The following is a 22,340-nucleotide window of genomic DNA, read 5'->3' as shown; positions in this document are numbered from 1 at the left end:
AAGTTCTTTTAAATTCTAATGCAACTATGATGAAGATTTTGAATGACATCTTCACTATTTAGTATTTGTTGAAGACGCGGATATCCTCTAAGTTACGCAGTCTAAATGTTATTTTTTTGAATTTACAGAAGTACGAGACTTCATTAACTCTCGCTAACAATTTAGAGTTATCTTAGGGAAGAATCTTAATGACGCTAATCCGTTTCATTGTGATGACAGTTCTCGTTCATCAGTGATGTAGCAGACATCCTGCATCTGTGATCTAGAGGTCTGACCTAGTTGGAATGTTTTGGTATACGCCAAGATATCCCCAAAGAAGCTTTTTATGGGGAATACTGACTTTACTCCTATACCTAGCATCAGGAGGGAGGGGAGAGAGTGGAGGAGAGGCAGAAAAGATACTTGCCAGAAGATCCTGATGTCTGCGCAGCTTTTTCTGTAGCTGATGGGGAAAAAAAAAAGGCTTTGCTGTCTTTCTATGCTGTACAAAAGCAAGAGGTCTCTCCCACTTTCTGTCTCCCTTTCAGCAGCTCTAGTAATGACATTCAAGTTAAGATTTTCCCTAGCAGTAGCTTTTTTCTTTATTTTTTTTTAACTGCAGTTCAAAATTTTAAGCAATAGCTATGTTTGCAGCTCAGTTGCAGTAGACCAATTTTAGCAGCCGGGAAAGTAATCTTCAGCAGAAACATTAATGATAGTCCAACTCTGAATAATTCAATTTATAATTGAAAAGCTACTTTCCATATGCAAGGCTGGAGAACTTTTATAACAATGAGACCTCGCATATTGTGAAAATGTGCGGCATTTGGTCTTGAACTATGTTTGGTGTACCATTTGGTAATGGAGATTTGTAAGGCATCGTATGCTGATTGACTTCAGTATTGCTTTCATTGATTTTCTGTACAGGTATCTTTTCTGTAATTTTTTCAAATAGCTATCACTTATGTCAGCTGAGCTTTCTGGTACAGTCATGAATGGCAAGAGAGGTCTAGAACATTTCAGAGTTCTTAAAGTGTGGGGTTTTTTTACTTTTTTTTAATTCTTGGTTTTACAGTAATTGTAATCCTTTTTATTGCTGTCATTCTTCAGAGCTGTTAAATGCTTGTTTAAATCAAATAATTGTTGACTCTATTTGAGTAGGTATGAAAACAAAAGAGGCTAGGCACACGGAAATCATACCTGATATGCTGAATTTCAAAGGTGACATGCTGGCCATACTGCCATGCTGTCCGAGATGGACTGAAGTAACTAAGCTGGATACCCTGGTGTTGAAGTGGGCTTTATATTGTGGCTTTCTGTTTCTATTAAACAATAAATGTTCTTTTTACAGTATTTAACTTATTTTGAAGTACTTTTGTAATTGTACATATAGCTTAGACCTGCTTTACGAAAAGGCTTTGTTTTCTACATTCTGTGAATCTGGTAACATAAAACATGCGCAGTTACTGGTTTAGTCTGAAAATTTGTTGTGTGTCTTTATGCACTTAAACTCCCTACTAAGTAGATGAACCTCTCAAAACATTAGTGGTCATTTTAGGACTGTTTTAGTGATCATTAAATAGGATTGACTGAGTGGCTTCTGTGAGACTTAAGATAGAATGTGATTTTTTCCCAAGGTTCTCTTACTATAATGAATTCTAGGCTGTCTTGAATTTAAAAAAAAAAAAAAAAAAAAAAAAAGTTATTCCCATTGTGTGCTTTGTGGCCATTCTTCCATAATCCTCTATCTATTGTACTTTCTTTTAAAATATGTATCTTGAAAAAATAACTTGCCGTTCAATGCCAGACAAGAGACTTAACCCATGAATCAACCCTCAGTTTTAAACCTGTTTCACTGAAAAAACCTAAGCTGTTCCATGCTGGTGCGTTTAAGTCAAATGTTTTTATCTTGCGGAGAGCTGGGAGCCAGGGACATGAGTTCTTTCTCAATTTTGGCTTCATTTATCTTCTCTGTATGAAATTAATGTTGAAAAATACTTGAGAGGATTGATCTGTGGGTTAAATCCATAAAATGCAAGAGATTTAACTAGAGTAACTTAGAATATATTGAGCCCTCGGGGGGAAAAAGCATTTAGTGTTTCACTCCAAAGTTTGTCTAGAAAACAGCTGGTATAATGGCATCAGGGTAAGACTGCCCAGCTGAGGCACAGGGATTCCTACCCGTACCATTGTACGTTGTATTAATGCTTTAGAACTTTATTCTTTGGCTTACAAACTTTAGTAGATGTAGCCATGTTCTTGAAAAGTCATATTCTTAAAATCAAATGCAATAGACTTGAGTGAAAATATTAAAGTGGACTTCATATTTATTCATACCATCAGCCAGTGTTTTCTCTTCTTCCTAAATCTTGTTTTGTCTGGATTCATGTAGCAACTTTGTGATGGCTTGTGGTTTTATTTCATTACCTCTTTACCCATTTTCTCTTTTCTAATATCCTGGTTTTGAATTATGTTAGAACATGGCACTGCATGCCAATACTCAAACCTTTTATAAATGCAGGTAGGAAGGTTATTTTGGATAAACAGGAAACCAAGTGAAACAAAAATGGTGTGTAATTTCCCAAACCAAAAAATTTTGCTGGAATGAAAATATATATATATATATATATATATATCAACCCTGGGTAAACACTAATCTGCTTTTAAAATCTGTATGCTATACTGTTTAAGACAAAGGTACTTGACCTACTTTGTCAGAGTATAAACTAGCCAAGGTGTAGCTGCTTGTCATCCTGCTTAGCTGCTTTCTGTTATCTGAGCTAGCTTAAGTGTTTGCAGCTATGTATATGGATAATCAATGGCAAATTGCTAAGGATGAGGGCTGCCTGCTCACTTATGTTCTTCTAGAATAACAAGCTTAGCAAGTTTAACTTTCGAAGGTCGGGGAAAGAAATCTCTGAACAGTCACAAATGCCACCCTAGAGATGTTAATGGAAAAGAGGACATTAGCTGCAAGCGTTCTGGCTGGGTTTGCCAAGTGTTGTAAGGCTGCAGAGATTGATTTTTAAATAAATACTAGAGGATGAGACCCTCTAACTGTATCTAGATCTTTAATAAAAACAATGATAAACCTGGAGACCCTATCACCTGCTGTTTCAAAGATAAGGGGTTTTTTTAATAGAGTTGCTAGCAGGACCATGGGAATTGTCAGCTGTTAAATGACAACAGAGTATGTTTTGTGGGTTTAACAGTAAGCCAAAACAGTGTAAAAATAATAGTGTCCCCAAGTGTGAAGATGCTGTAGACTTAGCCTATGAATAGGTTTACACCCACCAGTCAGTTGTTAAGTTGTCTTTTGGTTAATATAGCTAAGGGTTGGAATGAGTCTGACAGTCTGTGCAAATGGAGTTTAGGTTTTGTGAATGTCTCGCATGGAGGCAGGCAGAAAAAAAGGCTCATTTTCCAGCAATAGACCCCCCCTCTCTTCCTAAGAGAGATGAGAGGGACTTTGACTTCTTAACTAGGAAAAGTAGGGAAGAAATACTCACACCTCAAGCAGAGTATCACCTAGATTCTGGCTTGTGAGAAGCATGGGAAGCACAATTGCTCCGTGCCGTGGTTCTGGCTCTTTCCAAAAAGAAAAGACTATGAACCTGAAGGGACTGTGTTCGTGCTGTGCAGTCTGCCCTGGTCCCCGGGTGATGCTGCCTGCTCAGCTTTCCGCTGGTTACTGCCAGCAGTTTGAAAGAGGGGGGAAAGCGCTAAGTACCCTGTTCACATACCACTGAGAGTAGCTTTTTGCCAGTTTTGGAAAACAGTCTGCTGGCTTGCTGTCACTGTCCTAAAATATGGAATGTTTCATCATGGCAAAATCATTGATCTTAGGAAGTAACTCATATGAAAGAGAAACAGAATAATATATTAAGTGTTAATTCTCACATGTACATGTTCATAGTCTTTGTACTAAGTGCTATCAGTATGTAGCCATAGCTTTTTTTTAAACTGCATGCTCTGTGTACAGTAGGAAAATGAATATTCTGAGGCTCCTATGGGAAGCTACTGGTTTTTGAGTAAACATGGAGGTATAATCTGTTTTTTCTTCAGTTATCACTGACTTACTCTGTTGCAGAATTTGAAGTAAAGTAAGGTGAAATCAAAATCTAGTTCTTGATAGTCTTTAAGGTACTACCCTTAATCAATAAGACATGGGAAAATGTAGATTTTTTTTTTAATCAAAGCAGATTATGTAACAATATCAACATTTTTACCAAAAATTCTGGCTTCAACCAAACAAGCAATCCAGTAGTAACCAAGTAATGCCCTGTTATTGTGCGAGTTATCTGATACATTGAACACTGAAGCAGCAACAACTGAGCAAGGTCAGAACTCAGTCTTAAATGATTTAGTTTTATTCTAGACACCAGTTATCCTGGGAAATGTGTTATCCTAAGATAGTAAATATGAAATTAAAATACCTCAGTGTTATTTTCTGGAAATACTGAACTTCTGTCCGGTGCGTTACTAGGTGAGGAATTAGCTCAGTCTGCACTGATACAGGTGCTGGCACAGAACTCTCTGCAGGCTCTAGAAATGGTGATTGCTAAAAAGCTTTATCTGAAGCCTTGTGTTTACTGTGGCTAGATTTAGAAACCATATTCAGGAATGATGTAGGGAAATTTGTTGTTGTCCTCTGGAGCCTCCTTTCCTCAGAGGAAATCATGAAGTTACGGGATTTAAGCCAGGAAAGAAGACTGTGAGATACATTATCTTCCATTATCATTTAGAGAAGGATAGAGAATAGTGTGTCTTCCCTTCAAGAAAGAGGAAGAAATATTAGCTCTGAGGAGATTTAGAGTAAGTGTTAGGAAAACTTCTGTTTGAAATACTGAAATGGATTTCATGAGGGTCTTCAGAAATTTCTTACTGAGAAAATAAGTACATACTGTAGTTGGTGCAAGCATTTATTCTTGATCCTGTCTCTGTAAAGGGTGATGGACTGGATTTTTTGGGGGTCCCTGCCAGCCTTGCATTTGTTGGATGCAGTTTTTACAGTTTGGAGTCTCCTCAAATATAAGCTGGCATCCTGCTTCAGTTCAGCTGCTTGCATTGATGCTTACAAGTAGCACATTAATGTGCTTCTGCATAGCCATAAAAACTGGGACTTTGTTTTCCTACTGTAGCTTTTATGTAATACATGGGGTTTCATGATTACCATTGTTTAAAACTTGGTGATTACTTAAAATGGTTAATAGTTGGAAGTAATGGCTAGAGACTTTTTTTGCTTTTCTTTCCTGCCTTGTCCCTTTTGGGTGGGGGAGAATTAAAGGAAGATTTCTCACCTCATTTTTCAGTATTATAAAAGGGTCAACAGTCCAGACAGATAATCCTGTTACTATAATGCATGTTTAAATGACTGAGAAAAGACCTGTTTAAAAATAGCTCTCAGAGGATCAGGTTATCTAATAGACTTCCTAATTTAGTTAAACTAATGGTGAAAGAGTAGTCAATGTAAAACACATCTGCATTATTCTGTATTTGAAATAGTTCACTAATCCTACACACGGCTAATTTAATTAATATATGGATAATTAACAGCATAACTGAATTAACATTTAGGTTAGAATTTGTAGTTTTGGTTGTGCACCAATGGGAAAAGTAAGATGAGAGGAGAGGAAAAAGAGGGGGGAGGAACAGAGCCTTCTTAGAAGTTACGTGATCTGTATAAAGTTTTATTTTGAAACTAGTGGCCTGCACTGAAGCGACAGGGTGATGGTGGGTGGGAAGGGTACCCCAGCCAAAAGGAGGCACCGTTCACAGCTCCCCCGGCTGCTCCCGCTCCCACGCCCCCTCGGAAGCCCGGCTGCTGCAGCCGTCCGGGCCGGGCTGCCCCGGGCGCGGCCAGGCGCTCGTGGGCAGCAGCAGGCTGGGAGCGCCGCACCAGGTGCTGTTCCGCTTGCTGGGGAGGAGGAGGCCCTAGGCGACTTGGCAGTTAGGGCCTGAGGCCTGTTATCCACCTGCTTTGTGTTCAGGCCAAACTTGGAAGTGACTCGCCGCTCTGTAATGGAGTCCCCATAGTGCTACTGCACTTGCATATGTGGGAGTTAGCATATGGGAGTCTTGCATTGACTTGTATTTTTCAGCAATTTCTAGGTAGTTTTAAGCAGTTGAGTGTTAGAAATAACAATTCTTCTATCGTTTTATTTGAAATGTACATCAATACAACCAGAAAAATCTAATTTAGGGTAACAACTTTGCATTTCTGATAGAGAAAAGCTATATAAATTGAGTTAATTTTTTCCTGAGAAGTCACTTTTAAGTACCATAATAGATGTTCTTGCTGAGATTAGCAGATGCATCAGTTCAGAGACAGAATTATAGATGTCTTCAACAGATACTAGAGAAGGGAGCAGAGCTATTCTACAGTATTCCTAGAAGATAGGAATCTTGGGGTCAATGAACAGGCAGAAATTTTTATTTAAACCAGTTTTTACAAAACCTAATTGCTGCAGTGTGCATGATAATTGCATCTGTCTGTATGTGGATTATCAGTTTAACTGGTACTGAGATATGGCTTAAATGTCCATGCAGCAGGTTTATCAACCTGTTTAAAATACTACAGTTGCTTGCTGGTGTACAGTGTAGGTGAATCATAATGAAAAACATACTGACTTAATTATTCTAAATGCAGATAATTTGATATTTCGCTACGTCACTGCCCCTGACACTTCATCATCCAGTTAAATCCATTCCTAAAACACTGTCAAGCTCCTTTTAGTTCAGGGTTTGTGTCTTTGAAACTTGTTACAGGTTTGTTTTTGTTGTGCAGTGAAGTGTCATTTACAAACAAAACGTGCTGGAAGCTGAATGCGTAGTACTAAATCTACTTGGTTTAGTAGCTGAAGGAAGAGCTTATTTACGACACAGTTGATGAGGGACTTGCTCATTTTGCAGACCGTTTACGTTTGTATCCTCTGTACTTTGCTTTGCTGCTTGCCCAGATACATTCCTTTTTCCTGGATGTCACCTTCTTTCTTAACTTATAAGACACCGCTGGGTGCCACGCTATTTTCTTCTTTTTAACCTGTGCAGAATACATGATTATATCATGCCCTTGATGTATTTGGCAGTAATGTCTCGGGTTTTGGCGTGGCCTGTATCAAGGCTGTAGGCTTTGACCTCTGGAGCAGAGGACTTCCTTGAGAGAGCGTGACAGCAGAAAGTAAGGAGCATGGCATTTTTCAGGTGTGTTCTCAGCATGCTGTAACATGCAAAGGATGACACGACCTTGGGGAGAGCTAACAAAATTCCTTGTTGAGAGGAGCTGTGCTAAACCTTTAAATGTATCACAGCAGTCATTGGGTGTTGCAGATTTTCCTAGTTGAGCAGACCAGGATCAGTTGCCATCTAACTTCAAGCCAGATGTACTTGAAGAGGTTCTGAGCCATCCCGAGTAACTTTGAAGAACTCGGTCACAGGAGAAGCTCAAGCTAGAATGGAGTTCAAATCTTTTTAACACACTGAGCAGTGTATTGCAACTGAAGGGAGAAGAACCTAAAGCACTAGGGAATTAAGTTCTTTGTTCAGTTTGGTTGTCAGGCTGATATTAATTCTTCTTTTCTGCCTCTTCATTGATAACTTTTGCCCAGAAGAGCCATATAAGACAGTTTAAATTCTTGTTTTGTCTATAAATATGCATTGCAAAATCTTGCAGCATTCTATCCTAGAATATTTTCCTGGGATGCTTGTTCGTGTTGTTTCCTTATTGTGATGAGTCTCTCTTAGTGTTACCAGAAGATCGTTTTATAGAACTGACTAAGAGACTAACTTAGGAGGAGAACAACTTTTATTTTTGCTGCTGCTTGATATAATAAATAGTAGATATTTGTTGTAAAATGCAGCTTTCTGTCTGGGTGCAGATAATTCTTAACCTGTTGCTGGTGTGGGTTCTTGAGCCACAGTAATATTCAAAAGACTATCTGTAGCGAATTGTTTCTTCATTTTACAGGAGAATCTGCCCTGTTATAGCTCCTATATGGATGTTATATAATACAAGTACTGGCTGGCTGGGCTGTAAGGCCGAGAATCATGGGGAATTGCTAAAAACTAACCTTCCCCCTCTACTTGTTGCCACATCTGAGAATCTCATAGCCTTTTAGTAGGTACCTCCAAATATTTACGGCACCACCAGCTGAGAGTGCTTATCATTTTGAAGCTTCGTTAGCACTGTGCCAACAGTAATAAAGGTACTTTGATGGTGGAATAACATTTTCATTACAGAGTAGTCAACGTGGGTCACTAAAGCCCTGATCCTGTTTCAGGTACAGGCATGTTCTTTTCTTTGATCTTGAATTTTGTGTTTTAAGATACAGTTGTTTCAAAATATTTATAACTGCAGTTGTGTTACACTATGTAATCTGCAAGCAAAGACTGAAGATATATTTTATATATGCTTCAGTTATACTGGAAAGTAATCGGATTTCATTGACTTGACACTGTGGCCTTTAATCGTTTATTTTTTCTGTTGGCACAAATGGACACCAGTTTTCACTGTAAAAAGTCAGCTCCACCATAAATGTTAATAATACTGTATATACTGTGAAGTTCATCATATTTTGTTTGATGAAAGCTCTGAGTAGGGGAAAGTCAAACAAGTGGTAGAGCTTCTTTTTAAGTAGCAAACTGGTGATGTAACTGCAGCATTCCCTTACTTTCATGGTTGTGCAGAAAGAGGACAACATGGGAGAAATGTGAGAGGAAAACTGGAATGACTAAAGTTTCAACAACTTTGAATTCTGTATTTGAGCGAAGTGTTTATACAGAATTTAAGACGATAGCAAATGAAATTTTGAAGTTAATGGTTCTCACAGGTACGAAATAATGTCAGGCATTTTTAAAACACTTCTTTTTTTAGTAAAACCTATTGCTTGACTTGACTGTACTAAACTTCCATTTTTGCATGTATGTAGTATAGGTAAGATATATAAAATGTGTATATGATATATAAAATGTGTATTTCGTACAAAGATTAGTAGTAGTATTTGTGTCAAAAATTAGTCACTTGAACAGATTAGGCAGTTATTTACATAGTTAGACATATTTACATATTTACTCTGCCAGTTTGATAAGTGTTTTGTTTATTGGAAGTGTTGTCCATCTTATTTTTTAAGTTTGAGATGAACCACATTCACTTACATTGTATTTAAATATAGAAAATGAAGGTAAAATAAGCTGATAGTTGTTCTAATCTCTTCTGCTTCACAGGGCTGTCTCACTGATACGGTGGTTTTTTTTTTCCTTAAGTTCCATCTGTATCTTATGGAGAGATGGGAATGACGTAATATTTTTAAAATAATGTAATATTTTAAGTTAGCATTTTCAATTTATGAATTTAAGTCTAATCATGTCTTTTGGCTTAAATCTTGTAAATTTAGCTACTTGTATTAAAAGCATCTATATAATCTTGTTTAAGGAAATCTTTTAGGCTATTGTTAATTGCACAGTATAGACATTTTCTGTAGATAAATTTTACAGGGCCTGCAAATCATTTGCACTAAAATGTTGGTTAGAAGTACTTTATTTGGTGCTTTTGTAGTTGAAACTCAGTCAGTTGACCATCTCTTATTTTTTTTGTTTTTTTTCCACTTTAGACACTTCAATCTTCGAATGAAGAGAGATACATCCCTTTTTAGTGATGATTTTAAAGTAGAAACATCAAACAAAGTAATTGATTATGATACCTCCCATATTTACTCTGGACACATTTATGGTAAGTACGACACTAGAATGGGTTAAAGCACGGTCATTTTAAGCAGGCATTTTTAAACAATATAGGCAGAAAATGTAAATCCATATGATTAGGTTATCTTCACATTAAATTTTAATAATGCCTCTAAGTGCATTTAAATTCTTTCTGTTCTTATCCTCAAATAAGAGTTAGTTCATGAATGAGTATTTTACCTAATAATTTTTATATAACCATAGAACTTGAAGTTCAACTCTGTTCATGAGCATACTCTATACAGAAGTCTGTATTAAAAAAAAAAAAACTGTCTATATTTAAAAAAAAAAAATCCATGCACTGTTTTTAGTTTAAAGGAATTGAAGGACTGTAGCACTACAATCATTAAGAGTAATATACCTGATTTCATTAAAAGCAAAATATAAAACTGTTTAAAAAGGAAGAAGAATTATGGGGTTAAAAAAGATGAAAAGGGGAGGAAGATTAAGAATTTCTCTCTGTCCCCATCTCTGTAGTCTGTCTAGGGTCTGAAAGAAGTCTAACTGCTTCTTGAAGATCACTGTTAGTAATGTCCTGTAGTCTTGCAGTGACTGTTTTTAACTTTTGAAAGAAGTATGTAAGCTTAGCACTTCATATACATCTAAGATCAATTTATCTGCTGGTTTATGTAGGTCAGAGGGCTTTTGAGGGTGTGATTCTTTGAAATCATTTCATAAAACCTTATGGTTGTTTCTTTATTAATGAGGGATGGGATCGAAAGTTCCACATGAAACTAGTCACTGGACTTGCTCTAAATTTTCTTTTAAATCCCTCTTTTATCTTTCTTATTCAACTCAACTTTGTGCTTGTCATGAAGATCATGACCAAAATAAGAGATTCCAGTAAAGAAACTGTGTTTTGGTTTTGGTTCTTGATGATTTTCATTCAGACCAAGAGTCTTTCTTCCAAATACTCTGAAATTCCCAAAGATATATGGTCTACCTTTAACTTCAGGATATTAATGCATGTTCTAGCAGAATACAATCTGAAGTAAATCTGGGATCAGTTAGGAATATCTTAAAATTAGAGCTCTCTACAAAGCCTGTTCGTGTATCTGAGTGGAGTCTGTAAAGACATGTATGCTGACTGGCATATTTTCAAGATACCTCTTCCATATTTCAGTACTGTTTATGAGCTTTATATAATTCTTGGTAACTATTAATTATAAATTAATGCTGGTAATGATAAAAATGAGTACAACTCTGATAATTTCACATTGTCTGATTTTGAACTATCCTCAGTGGAGGTTTGAGTATAAACATTTCTTTTGGTAATCTTTGGTTCTTTTATGGAAAAGGCTTTTTGGGGATGCTGCATGTTGTAGCTGCTAATGACTAAGCTTTGAGAATTGTACTCTTCCAGATTATGAATGTTTTGAATATATATTCACTTCTTCCCACATATAAACCTAGCTACAATTTTAACAGACTTACATTTGAAGAAAAAATGTCGGGGTGTCTTGAATGTCGGGGAATTTTTTCTTCAGGAAGCTTTTAAAATTCAATATACACACTGAATTTTTTTTTTTTTTTTTTACAATTGTATGAGCAGATGCATAAGGCAACATTTTAGTTATAAAATTACATACTATATATGCGACAGTTTTAAAATGTGGAGTTGAATTCTTCATTATATGCTTTTTCAACATGCCATTTATGCGTCTGATTTGCATTGAAGTCTTAGGAATCTATTGAACTTAGCAACTATGATTTTGGGGCAACTGCATGTCTTATTGAATATTCTTAGTCTTAAAAACTCAAATATAAATGTTCTGCAAAATCGTCTTAATGCTTGTTAAGATGATCAAGAGTCTTACCGTTGTATAATTCATGTAGTTTTTAGCTGTTAGGAACTGCCACACAATCAGGATAATTATGTGAGTCTCATGCATCAGTCTTGCTGATTTACAATTGGGTTGTTTTTTGTGTGTGTATGCTTGAAATTTACACAGGACTGAAAGGTATTAAAAAAAAATTAATGTGCATTTTTCCTTAATAGGTGAGCAGGGAAGTCTTAGTCATGGATCTGTTATTGATGGAAGATTTGAAGGATTCATCCAAACTCGCAGTGGGACCTTTTATATTGAGCCAGCAGAAAGATATATTAAGGACAAAACTCTACCATTTCATTCTGTCATTTATCATGAAGACGATATCAGTGAGTATTTCCATTTTGTGCTACAGATGAAATAATTTTTTTATTAAATGTCAAAAACTAAGTCATTTGTAAACATCAAATGAAACTTCAGCTTGCATATGACAGTGTGAATCATGTTGTCCTGAAGTGATTCATACATAGTTATGGTGTGAAAGAGATGTATGGCATACTTGAGTGTGGTTTTTTTTATTCTGCCATTTAAATCTTTGGCAGTCAGGTTAGTGTATAAGTGGTATATTTTCTGCTCAGTGGATACCTGTTGCCTTTGAAAATGCTTTCTTAAAATGTTGTGTAATGACTGCTCTTGTGATCTGAAAAATATAGGATAATTAAAATTCAAGTCAGTACGTGTTTACCTACGTCTAGTGAAGGATAAAGGTATTTGTGGAAAACAGAAGCTTCCCCTACATTTTTTAGATCCCATATTCCTTCAAACAGATATTTAGAAGATGCAGTGGTTCCTTGTATTACACAGTTCTGATGGGAGTTTTAGCTGATGGAAATGTACGGGGAATACTACTTGAAGTTGAAAAGTGTAATCCCAGGAAGTCTAGCTTTGGAGGTGAAATGCCCAGAAGGATGAGGAAGTATCATGACAGGCTTCTACCTTTCCAGAACTGATGTGTCAGAATTTGCCTGCACTCCAGCTGCCTTTTTGTGTAAGATCAGTCTTCAGCTGTAACAAATTACAGTTTTATTTGGTGCTTCAGTAACTTTAGTGCAGTATTTTTGAGGTTAAGTGTAAGATTGTGATTCCAAGTCTCAGCCCTTCCAAGTAGATGTTGGCAGAGAGCCACTTTAAGACTACATTTTGATTATTAAAGCTAGCAACTTGTGTGTTGAAAACTAACTTTGAGCAGGATTTTAGTCTTGTTTAAAAATCAGTTTAACTTCATTTAAAACTTGTTCTGTCAGGCCGTTGTGCTAATCCTAGACAACTTGAACTTGTGCTAATCCTAGACAACTTGAACTTGCAGTCTCATGCAGTTGGATGAAAAGTCTTGGGTTAGAGCACTCTAGAGATCACTTGAACTGCTATCATGATGATATATGAATAAATTGCTTCTAAGTATGTTGTATTTGAAACTATACTGTGAAAAGGAGTATCAAAAAATAGGAAGATAGATAGCTGTGGTTGTGGTTTTGTCTTGTTTCATCATTTTCTTTGCTCAGTAAACCAGTGAAAAATGCAGGGTTTTTGGATTATACTCTTTCTGGTTACTGCTCCTGTGTGAGTGCAAATGAAAAGAAATGATCTTTCGCTGCTAAAAGCTCAGCAACTTCTGTCTATTTTTCTAATTGAATAAAGCTTCTGGAATACAGCCGTATTTTATGCGCAATGGCTGTATGCGTGCTGTTTTCAAGTATGTTAAAATTTCTGTGAACCACAAGGTGGGCTTGCCCTTTCTGTTACTCCCTTCCGTAAATATGATGACTTATCAAAATCAAATATACAGAAGTGGCATAATTTTGAAGAGCTTGTGAATGACTGCAATCTACTGAATTTTATGTTTGTTGTGATCTACATTAGTTTTCTGACTGACTAAATGTGTATCTTCCTGCTGCCCACAAGACCCACATCTGAGAGTGAAATAGCTTCATAGGGTAGCATTACGTATACTGCTTTTGGCTCTTGTGGAGAAGTTGCATCCTACATTTAATTTTCAGTCAAACAAAACTTTCTGGGCGAAAATCTGAGAAGGCAGTTTGCCTTGCCAGCTGTTTTTAGAGTATTATGGGGTTTGCTGCTGTAATAGGGGAAGAGTGGGGATAACTAATACAGAATTACGGAACCTGGAGTGGAAGCGTGAGATATGTGGGTCTTCTTGATAACAGCATTTCTATAAATAAGCTACTTAATTCTTTTGCTGTTTCATAGGTCTCAAGGAACAGCTGAATTCACTGCTTGTTAGTGGGCATATAAGGCTGCCACTTACATAGCACTTCTGTAAATAAATCTCCATCTGCTTTACAGAAGGTGTTGTAGAAACAGGAAGAGGAAGGTAAAGGGACATAAGGCAGCAAGGTGACTTGCCGAGTGCCCCGAGGGCAAGGCCAGGAAGATTGTCTGATATCCCAGCTGCTTCTGCTGTAAATAGTGGGCGACTGAAAAGTGAATTGGAAATGACTGAGTGTGCAGATATGCTGAATTTGACACTCTCTTCACTGCTATCAACTAATGAAAGAAATAGAACTGTACCTTAAAGGAACGAATGTTTGATTTTATGAAAGTCGTGTTGTAGAAGTGATCTTTGTCAGAGGAGTTAATGGATGACTTGAGCAAAAGCTAATAGTGAATTTGGTTCATGTTAACATCTTATTAAAGTGAATGGGAGCAGAATGTTTTCTAATTACTTACTCAGATGATGGAATTATCTTATGCTATCTTACACTGTTTTTCCTCTTTAATCTTGGGCATCAAATCTATTGGTTAGAAACAAGATCAGAGTTTCAGGGAGGATTGTCTAAATCTATTCCTAAGAGCCATATTTACTGTTAAGCAACAGAAAGTAGGGCTTCCAAATCACCAAGTGAGTGAATATTGCTGCTTGCTCAGCATGGTGGAAAATTGCCCCTCCTGAAGCTAATTTTAAGCAGCACCGTTTGAAAACGTGCCGCTTGTGTTGATGCAGGGACTGAGGTGACTACATTCTGCCTGTACAGTTTGATTTCTTTTCATTGGCATCCTAGATGCCTCTAGGATTTCTGTGGTCTAAAATATCTTAAATACACAACTGCTTCTATCATTTTCTGAATTGTGCTTTTGAGACTACACTTTTTCTTTTGTGCATGCTATTTTTATATTAAACTACAGTTTAAAAAAACAAAAAAACCCTAGGCTTTACAGTAGCTTTGAAAATAAAAACAGACAAACCTAAAAATCTGCTCTTTGTTATTTGTTTAATCTAAAGCTAACTCACGTAAAATAGAAGCAAACTGAACTATTATTTTAAATGGGAGAAGAGCAACAAAAAATGCTTGCATTGCTAATTCAGGAGAGATTGTGGAGGAGGAGAAGTCTTTGCTTTAATTTGGGATGTTTTTTGGTCACCCATGTTTCAGCCTTTTGAAACAATATGCTTTTTAGTGCCTTTCAGAAATCACAATGCAACATATGATTAGCATCTCAATGAGGTCTTATTCAGTAGTTAAACAAAAGGTTTTTTTGTAAATGGGGATTATATTGTCAAGTTTATAAGGCAGCTTTTGTCTGTTACAGTGGATGTGGTGACCCGTGGAAGGCAGCCTTCTATTCATGACTTTAAAACATAGCATGAATGATTTTGGATTCCTAACTGCTCCTGATGGAACTGTTTTATAATTTAGTGCTAGTAAGATGCAAACTGCTATTTTCATTAATAGATTTATTTTGGAAGCTTTTGCTTTAAGGGTCAGGTTATCACTGGAACTCTGTTTAATCCATTTAAGTCATATATTCTTCAAATGTATCCCTGAATTTAGATTATGAAATACAAAATTGTTTGCATTTTCCTTAAATCAACAATAGACAGGAAAATCCTGTTCAGAACTTAAATGATCACTTTCATTTTCCCTAATTGTCTTTGTGATCGTGGAGGAACTGTACAACTAAGAACAGAAGTAAAGGATTTTCTACTTTTGCTAAGTGCTATCGGCTGAATGGACCAACCATTGCAAACTGTTAGTGAGAACTTATTTCATATTGTGGTTGCCAATTTCATAATGAAAGTCTACTTGGCTGCTGTCATGACAGCACAGTGTGACTGACCGTGGTCTTTTTTTAGTGGGGAAAAAAAACGCTTTTTACAGGTTTATCTTCATTCTACCTGCTTAAATTTGAATCTTGCTCTGACACTATTTCTGGTAGAAGTGGGCAGATTGCTACTGAAGCACTGAATTCTCATCATTTGCAATGGAAATTTGATGTCCTATCCTTTGCCCAGGTGCCTAAATCCAGTATGCATCAAGTAGTTGACCTAGTTGCTTAATTGATTACAGTACTGACAAGTATGAAGTAACAAGGGTTTTTTTATAAGATTGTGCCAGGATGTACAAAAATGGAAAGTGGAAAAATAAGGAAAACTATTGACAACAAGGGAGAAAAAAAATTAAAAGTATTTGTTCTGCCTGAGGATTTTCTGTAGTTAGAGAATTGATCTTAGAATTAAACTCTTCTTTTGCAGACTCTAGTCTCAAGTGGAAAGTGGGCTTTCTTCTTTTGTCTTTTTTTCCTGCATTTGGTATTCACTGGAAGCAATCATTTTGATAGTAAAGGCATGTGTTTTCTCCTCATCAGTCTGTAGGGCTGTGGTAGGGATAAGCTTCATCCTAAAGAAGCAGCAGAAGGCTATGCCCCTCGGAGCACTTAAAAGCATCACGAGAGCACAGATCGAACTTCTGTGACGTCCGTCAACATTGCCTGGTTCAAAGTCATCTGACACCGTGTAATTTCTGTCTTGCTTCACAGATGAAACTGCTGCAGGGGATGGTGGGAATAACAAGTCTTGGAAGTTGAACAGGGGGCAGTGCCTCACAGTTTGGGAGTAGTCCAGCATTTATCAAAAGAAAGCTTTGTGTGCCGCTCTCTGTAAAGTAGAGATGGTCCCAAACTGTACTGTCCATTATTACCTGACTCCTATTTTTAGCAGGGAAGATTCAAATCTGTCCTTGGGCGTTTGTTTTCCCATCACATGCAAAACTTGGCAGACTGCTTCATGTTCAATACGTGTATAATCTTAACTGTCATGCCTTTAAAGTGTTAGTTTCTTGCCAGACTATTGTTTTTTGAAGTGGGAAATATTTGCAGGTGGTCAAAATTAAAAAAGTATTAGGAGATTTCCTAACCTCTTTGGGAAACGAGATACAGAGGAAAGACTGCTTACTGTGTCGGGTAACATGCTGCGAGCATTTCTCTCTAGTGCTGTTCTGTCGGTTGTCGTAATGCTAGGCAGTGTGAACAGAAGTGGGCGATAACAGAAAACGGCATTGTGTTAGCGCAAAATATGCTGGGCGATCGTGTTTCCAAATGATTTCTGCAGGTCCATGCAGTCACCGCCGGCAGGACTTGCCCTAAAGTTACAGTGGTTGCGTGTAGATGAGGTGTCCTGATGTTGAGGCAGCGTTGCTCACTGCTTCCGCCACCCTGATGGAGCAGAGAGAAGTGTTGACTGGTGTGAAATCAGGTAGAGGGTGATGAGACTTACAGTTAAGTCAGATGCAGTGAAGTCTATTGGTGACTATGGTTGGAGAAGAAAAGGCGATGGGAGTGGAAAAGGGAAGAGTTGTATGGCTGTGATCCTTGCCTTTGAGTAACTCCAGTCTAGGTGGTAGTAACTAGGACTCCAAAAAGTGCAGAAAATTTCAACAGTGGGCGAGCTGTGCTTTTTGCTTCATCCTGATTATAGTAAAGCTGGTGTTCCACTAAATTGTTAATTGAAGTGATGGAGGGACCAGGTAGCATTCCCCCCCCACACACACTCTTCATTCTTTTGGGGCTGCGCTGGGGCTAGCCATACCGGGGGTGTTATGAGACAGCAGGTCAAAAATGACTCTAATCTACCTGTTTTATTATTTATTCTGCTTTCTTGCTTTGGAAATGTGTGAATTTGTTCCCTTCCTTGCCTTTCCCTTTTTTGCCTCAGAAACTGGGGGGAACTGGTTAACTCTGTGTTCATAGTTGACCAAGTAGTAAACCATCAGTGAGAGAGATGGCTGCTATTGCAATGCCTGACAGAACAACATGGAATTTGTTACAGCCGTGGGAAAGCTAAATCAAAAAAGTGATCACGTTTTTTTCACATCTGAAGCCTTATGGCGAGATGGCCATGAAAATTGCAGTATTTCCATGTTGAAGATGTTTAGGTAGGTGTATTTTAGTGTGATGTTTGTTTATTTAGAAACTGAAATGTGGACAACGAAAATACAGCAAACTATTAAATAAACTTACAATGTTCTAATAACTAATTCATGAACATTTGTGTAAAACACTACAAGTAAAATAATAAGTAGTAAAATAGTAAAAAAAAAAAAAAAAAAAGACACAAAAACAAAACAAACAATGGCAGTTTTTTCACAAGTCTGGAATTAATCAAAATACTGATTATTGGGCATTCACTGTAGTTACCCTTCCCTGGAGCTTTTTTCTTTGAATTTAAACAAGAATCCTTATTAGAATCCCATCAAATTACCTTCCATACAACAACAAGATTTTCCTAATAATCTCATTTGTCAAACATTAATCACAAGAAAATAGGCATAAAGTTGACCGAAGAAAAAGCAGCCTATATCATAGCCATGTTGTATGTTAGAGTAGCTTCTCTAAAATTCAGACTTAAGAGACACTTTGAAATATGATATTGTACTTGGATCTTTCCAATAGGTAAAATTAATTTGCTACTGAGATCATGAATAATTGTGAATGAACAAAGATTTCACTTACTCTTTCAGGCTGAAACTGTCTTTGCCAAGAAGCATCTATGTTAATGTAGTTCTTTTCCACTAAGAAGTTTACAATTGGAGTAAAATATTTTGTATCTGGACAGGGGTCCAGTTTGAAAAAATGCTGCCAGATATTTATGTTTAAATTAGTCTTATTTGTCAGTAACAAGTTTTCAGCACTACATGGGCTGTTTAAATGTTTGTAAGTATGTGTGATTGGGAGGAACGTAGATCAGAAAACTGCTTTTATTTCTTGATCTAAGCTTACCAGAGTGTTCCTTGAATTCAGTCTTTGGGTATTTTGGATCATAAACTCATATCGAATGGTTGATTCAGAGGCCTTTGACTATGTGCCAAGGATACGATTTTTTTGATTCCTGCTTGCTATGTAATTTCCCCCCTACTTTTAACAATTGAAATATTAAGTTTAAAGCTTAATGATATAGGGGGGAAAATCCAAAGCAAGTGGGAAAAGGTTTAGCAGTATCGCACAGTATGACTTCAAGAAACGGATATGATGATCAAAGATAATAAAAGGCAACTTCCAGATGAAACGGAACAAGAATGTGCTCCAAGAGTGCATCAGCTGTGCTCCAGTTGCTAATGGGCTTTCAGCCCACAGGACGAGGCTGGAGATGGTGCAGAATGAGCCCCCCTGGTTCAGGTCCATGTAATGTGACCAGCAAGTGCAATGCCACATCATCTGCAGCCCTGTTAGCCTGCTCCACCTCCTCCTTTCCTCCCTGATTCTGGATCTTCGTACTTAGTAAAAATAAAATTTGATAGAGTTTGCGTGTTTTATGTAAAATTTACACCCTGTTAAGCGTAACTGTTACTGGGGCACCAGCTTATAACGGGTTCCAAACTGCAGGGAAACTGAAGGGGTGAGACCTCTGCCCTTCGCTACTCCTCATCTCTGGAGGAAGCTTCTGAAAGCACAGGATGCCTACAAACCTCCAGTAGGTACTAACATTGAAAATAAACAAATCTGACCATGTATTTCTGAAACACACTTACGTGTGCAATGAGATCTGCACTAGCAATTCAACACTAGCAAGTATTGAAAGAATTACCGTAGGTAAGCAGCCAGTTGTAAGATATCCTCAATGGGCCAGTTTGGGTTTCTAGTATATTTAACTCTGTGTACCCAAATTATGCTACAGGATTTGTTGTTGTTGTTAAAAACTTTTAAACAGCTATACTGAAGAGATGGCAGAAAATGGCTTTTTTTTTCCTCCTCGTTTTACTTTGCCTACAAGTTTTAAATCTGTTCTGTGTTTAATATTTCCAGGGTAAAACAAATAAAACATATCATGGAGAAAATACGATGCATACATTAGTTTATCATGTCATTGTTTTCTGTATATTTGAAAATGCATAGTACCATAACTGTACCATATAGTATCATTGATCTAATTTTTTTCCGATGACACCTACTCTCCTTCCTCACTCTTCGTCATCTGAAAACAAAACCTTGCAATGAATGATTTAAACCCTCTAAGAGCTGTGCTTTGCCATTGCCATTGCCTTAGGTGATACTAGATTTGCAGTGCAGACTTGCTTGTGATCTTCATTGCACCATGTGATTAAAGCTGATTAGGAATGTGATTGGATTTAAGAGCCTATTTAAAGTTTCCATGTAAACTTCATTTCTTTTTTAACAAAGTGACTAATAAAACATTAGTAAAGCTATTGTGCATGGTTTATCAGAGTGATATTTTTGTGTGGTTGTCTAGTCATATACTGGGAGGACATAATTTAAGGTTATATATCGCTTAGCTGTGTGTCCACCTGGTGAGTATTTACTACGAAAAACATGAATTGTTGCAGCCTGAGCATCAAATTTTGTTACTCATTTACCTTTTTTTCCTCCCTCCACATAGGGACTAAGTAAAACATCTTATCCTCAGTATAGTTTCAAGCAAACTGGCTCTGTGAAATACATCAAAGGCTTTGCCAAAGATTTACTGTTCTATTTTCAATCATAGTAAAAATTTAAGTTTTAGTTGTTATTCCTACAGAATGCTGGACGATACATTCTTATTTGACTCTGACAGTGTTCGTTCAACCTTACGTGAGAACAAGCATGAGATTTCAAGACAGTACTAATTTGGAAAAGTAGCTTTCCGTGTTTGTTTTTAAGTGCACCTTTCCTGGAAGATTGTTACTGAATGTTGGTGTGGAGTTCTGCTGTGAGTTCTGCTCGAAAACATCCCCAGGTTTAAAGCACTTGAGTAGAGCATGCTTTCGTATGGGGGAGGGAGGGACAGGAACTTCCTTCTTTCAACAAATGTATGCATACACACGCAATTATCCATTATCCGTAACTGTATTCTTTGCTTTCCAGATTGGATAAATTGTGCCTTTTACCTTGCCAACAAAGCTGTTCACAATTCCAGAATTATGAGATTGCTGAGTTGAGTTTGAAACAAAGAATTGATCATTTCAATTTCAGTTTGTGTGTATTAGTAGTTAACAGCTGCATAATATAAACATTTTGGAAAAAATTCCCTGAAAGATTTTTTAGTTTACCAATTAAAACAGAACTAGTTTTCTTTTGTCAGTGACATCTTTGGCGTACATAAGCTCAGGCACTAATTTACCATTGTGAGTTCAGTAGCGTAAGAGTGCTGTTAATTCAAGCTAATCTCTGAAGATGCCTAGATAATGCCTTTGTCCTTACAGTTTGTTAGACCCTGCTCACTTCCAATTTTGTTTTGCTAGCTATAAAAAACAATTTCAGGAAGGGAACATCACAATTTAGTCATGAGAGTTAAACTAAGAACACATCTTAGTAGAAATCTTTAGTGGAAAAAGACAGCTGCATACTGCTTGAGTATTAGAGATGCTTCCTTAAAATACCACATGAGCAATGTTGGACACAAACTGAAAAAGTTGCAATGATACAGTTTTATCTTATACAGAATGGGCACCTAACGTGTGGAATTTGAAACCTCAGTCTGGCCTTCCTCTTTTTAGAATATCCACATAAATATGGACCACAAGGAGGCTGTGCAGACCATTCTGTGTTTGAGAGAATGCAGAAGTACCAGATGACTGGTATAGAAGAACCAACAACAGAGGTACAACACAGGTTATAACAGATTGTATTCATTAGAAAGTACAGTGTAATAACTCTCAATTCTTGTATGTTGTTTCTTTCACTGTTGGTCCCTTTGTGTTCTCAGGTACCTAAGTTATTGCTAGAGGTTTCTTGCTTAATAGAATAACTTTTCTAAATTCTTTTTCTTACTGCTTCTGCTGCATAGATGTGCTAGCCCATAGCTCTAATGGATCCTATGTGATCTCAAATCTGTAAACAACTAGAATTTCAATGGGATATGGAAATTGAGCTTGAGATGAAGAATACACTTGATTGAAGTTGAGAAAGAAGAGGTTTCAAGATCCCCTGATCTCTAAGCAGTATTTTGGTCCTTGAAGAACAGTCATTGCTAGGTTTTCAAGTTTTGTTAATGCAACACAGTCACATATGAGTGTTTTCAGTGATAAGTGAAGCAGTACGACTGGAAAGGTCTTAGCACCAATGCTGAAAGATTGGAGGGATTACAGCATGCTACTGATTGCTCCTGTTTACAGAATCTTGTGTTTTTTGCCTTTGAGGTTGCGGCAGGGTCCTTGTCACAGAATTGGATTTTTTTTTTTCCCAAAATTCTCCATCAGTAAATTCTTGAGCTCCTTTTAGTTTAGGTATATTCTGAACTGTTTCAACTTTCAGCATTGTTTTGTGATGTCAGATATATGCCAGCAAAACTATGCAATATGGTTTGTTAAATAGCAGCAGGAATTTAAGTTTATTTACATTGAAACTCCAGAGATTGTAAATGGTATTAAGGAGTTCGGTGGTGTTAACAACATACTTTCCCCCAAATTTGCTTTTAAAAACTTCCTGAAGAGAGTGGACCATCAAGCAGTGAATGTAATAAGGCAAATGTGTTAGCACGTACTGCTCTAACTAACAACTGTTATTTTAACTTCATATTTAGTGAAGCATTTGTTGCATACCGAAGTGCTTCTGTATTTCTGCTTG

The 22,340-nt window shown here is 37.0% G+C and overlaps 1 protein-coding gene across 2 annotated transcripts in view; it reads left to right on the top strand.

The window, feature by feature from the left end:
• Positions 1 to 22,340, top strand: part of ADAM10 (ADAM metallopeptidase domain 10) — a 58,235-nt gene that overhangs the window by 19,663 nt on the left and 16,232 nt on the right. For both annotated transcript variants that reach the window (XM_064517440.1, XM_064517439.1), the window contains exons 3-5: positions 9,588 to 9,706; positions 11,717 to 11,875; positions 21,272 to 21,375. In XM_064517440.1, the coding sequence (XP_064373510.1) occupies positions 9,604 to 9,706; positions 11,717 to 11,875; positions 21,272 to 21,375 (366 nt within the window). In that variant the 5' untranslated portion in view covers positions 9,588 to 9,603. The remainder of the gene's footprint in view (positions 1 to 9,587; positions 9,707 to 11,716; positions 11,876 to 21,271; positions 21,376 to 22,340) is intronic.

This window comes from Dromaius novaehollandiae, chromosome 10, assembly GCF_036370855.1.
Source record: "Dromaius novaehollandiae isolate bDroNov1 chromosome 10, bDroNov1.hap1, whole genome shotgun sequence".
Lineage (NCBI taxonomy): Eukaryota > Metazoa > Chordata > Aves > Casuariiformes > Dromaiidae > Dromaius > Dromaius novaehollandiae.
Note: the sequence above shows the minus strand (reverse complement) of the source record. Positions and strands in the feature narration are given on the sequence as shown.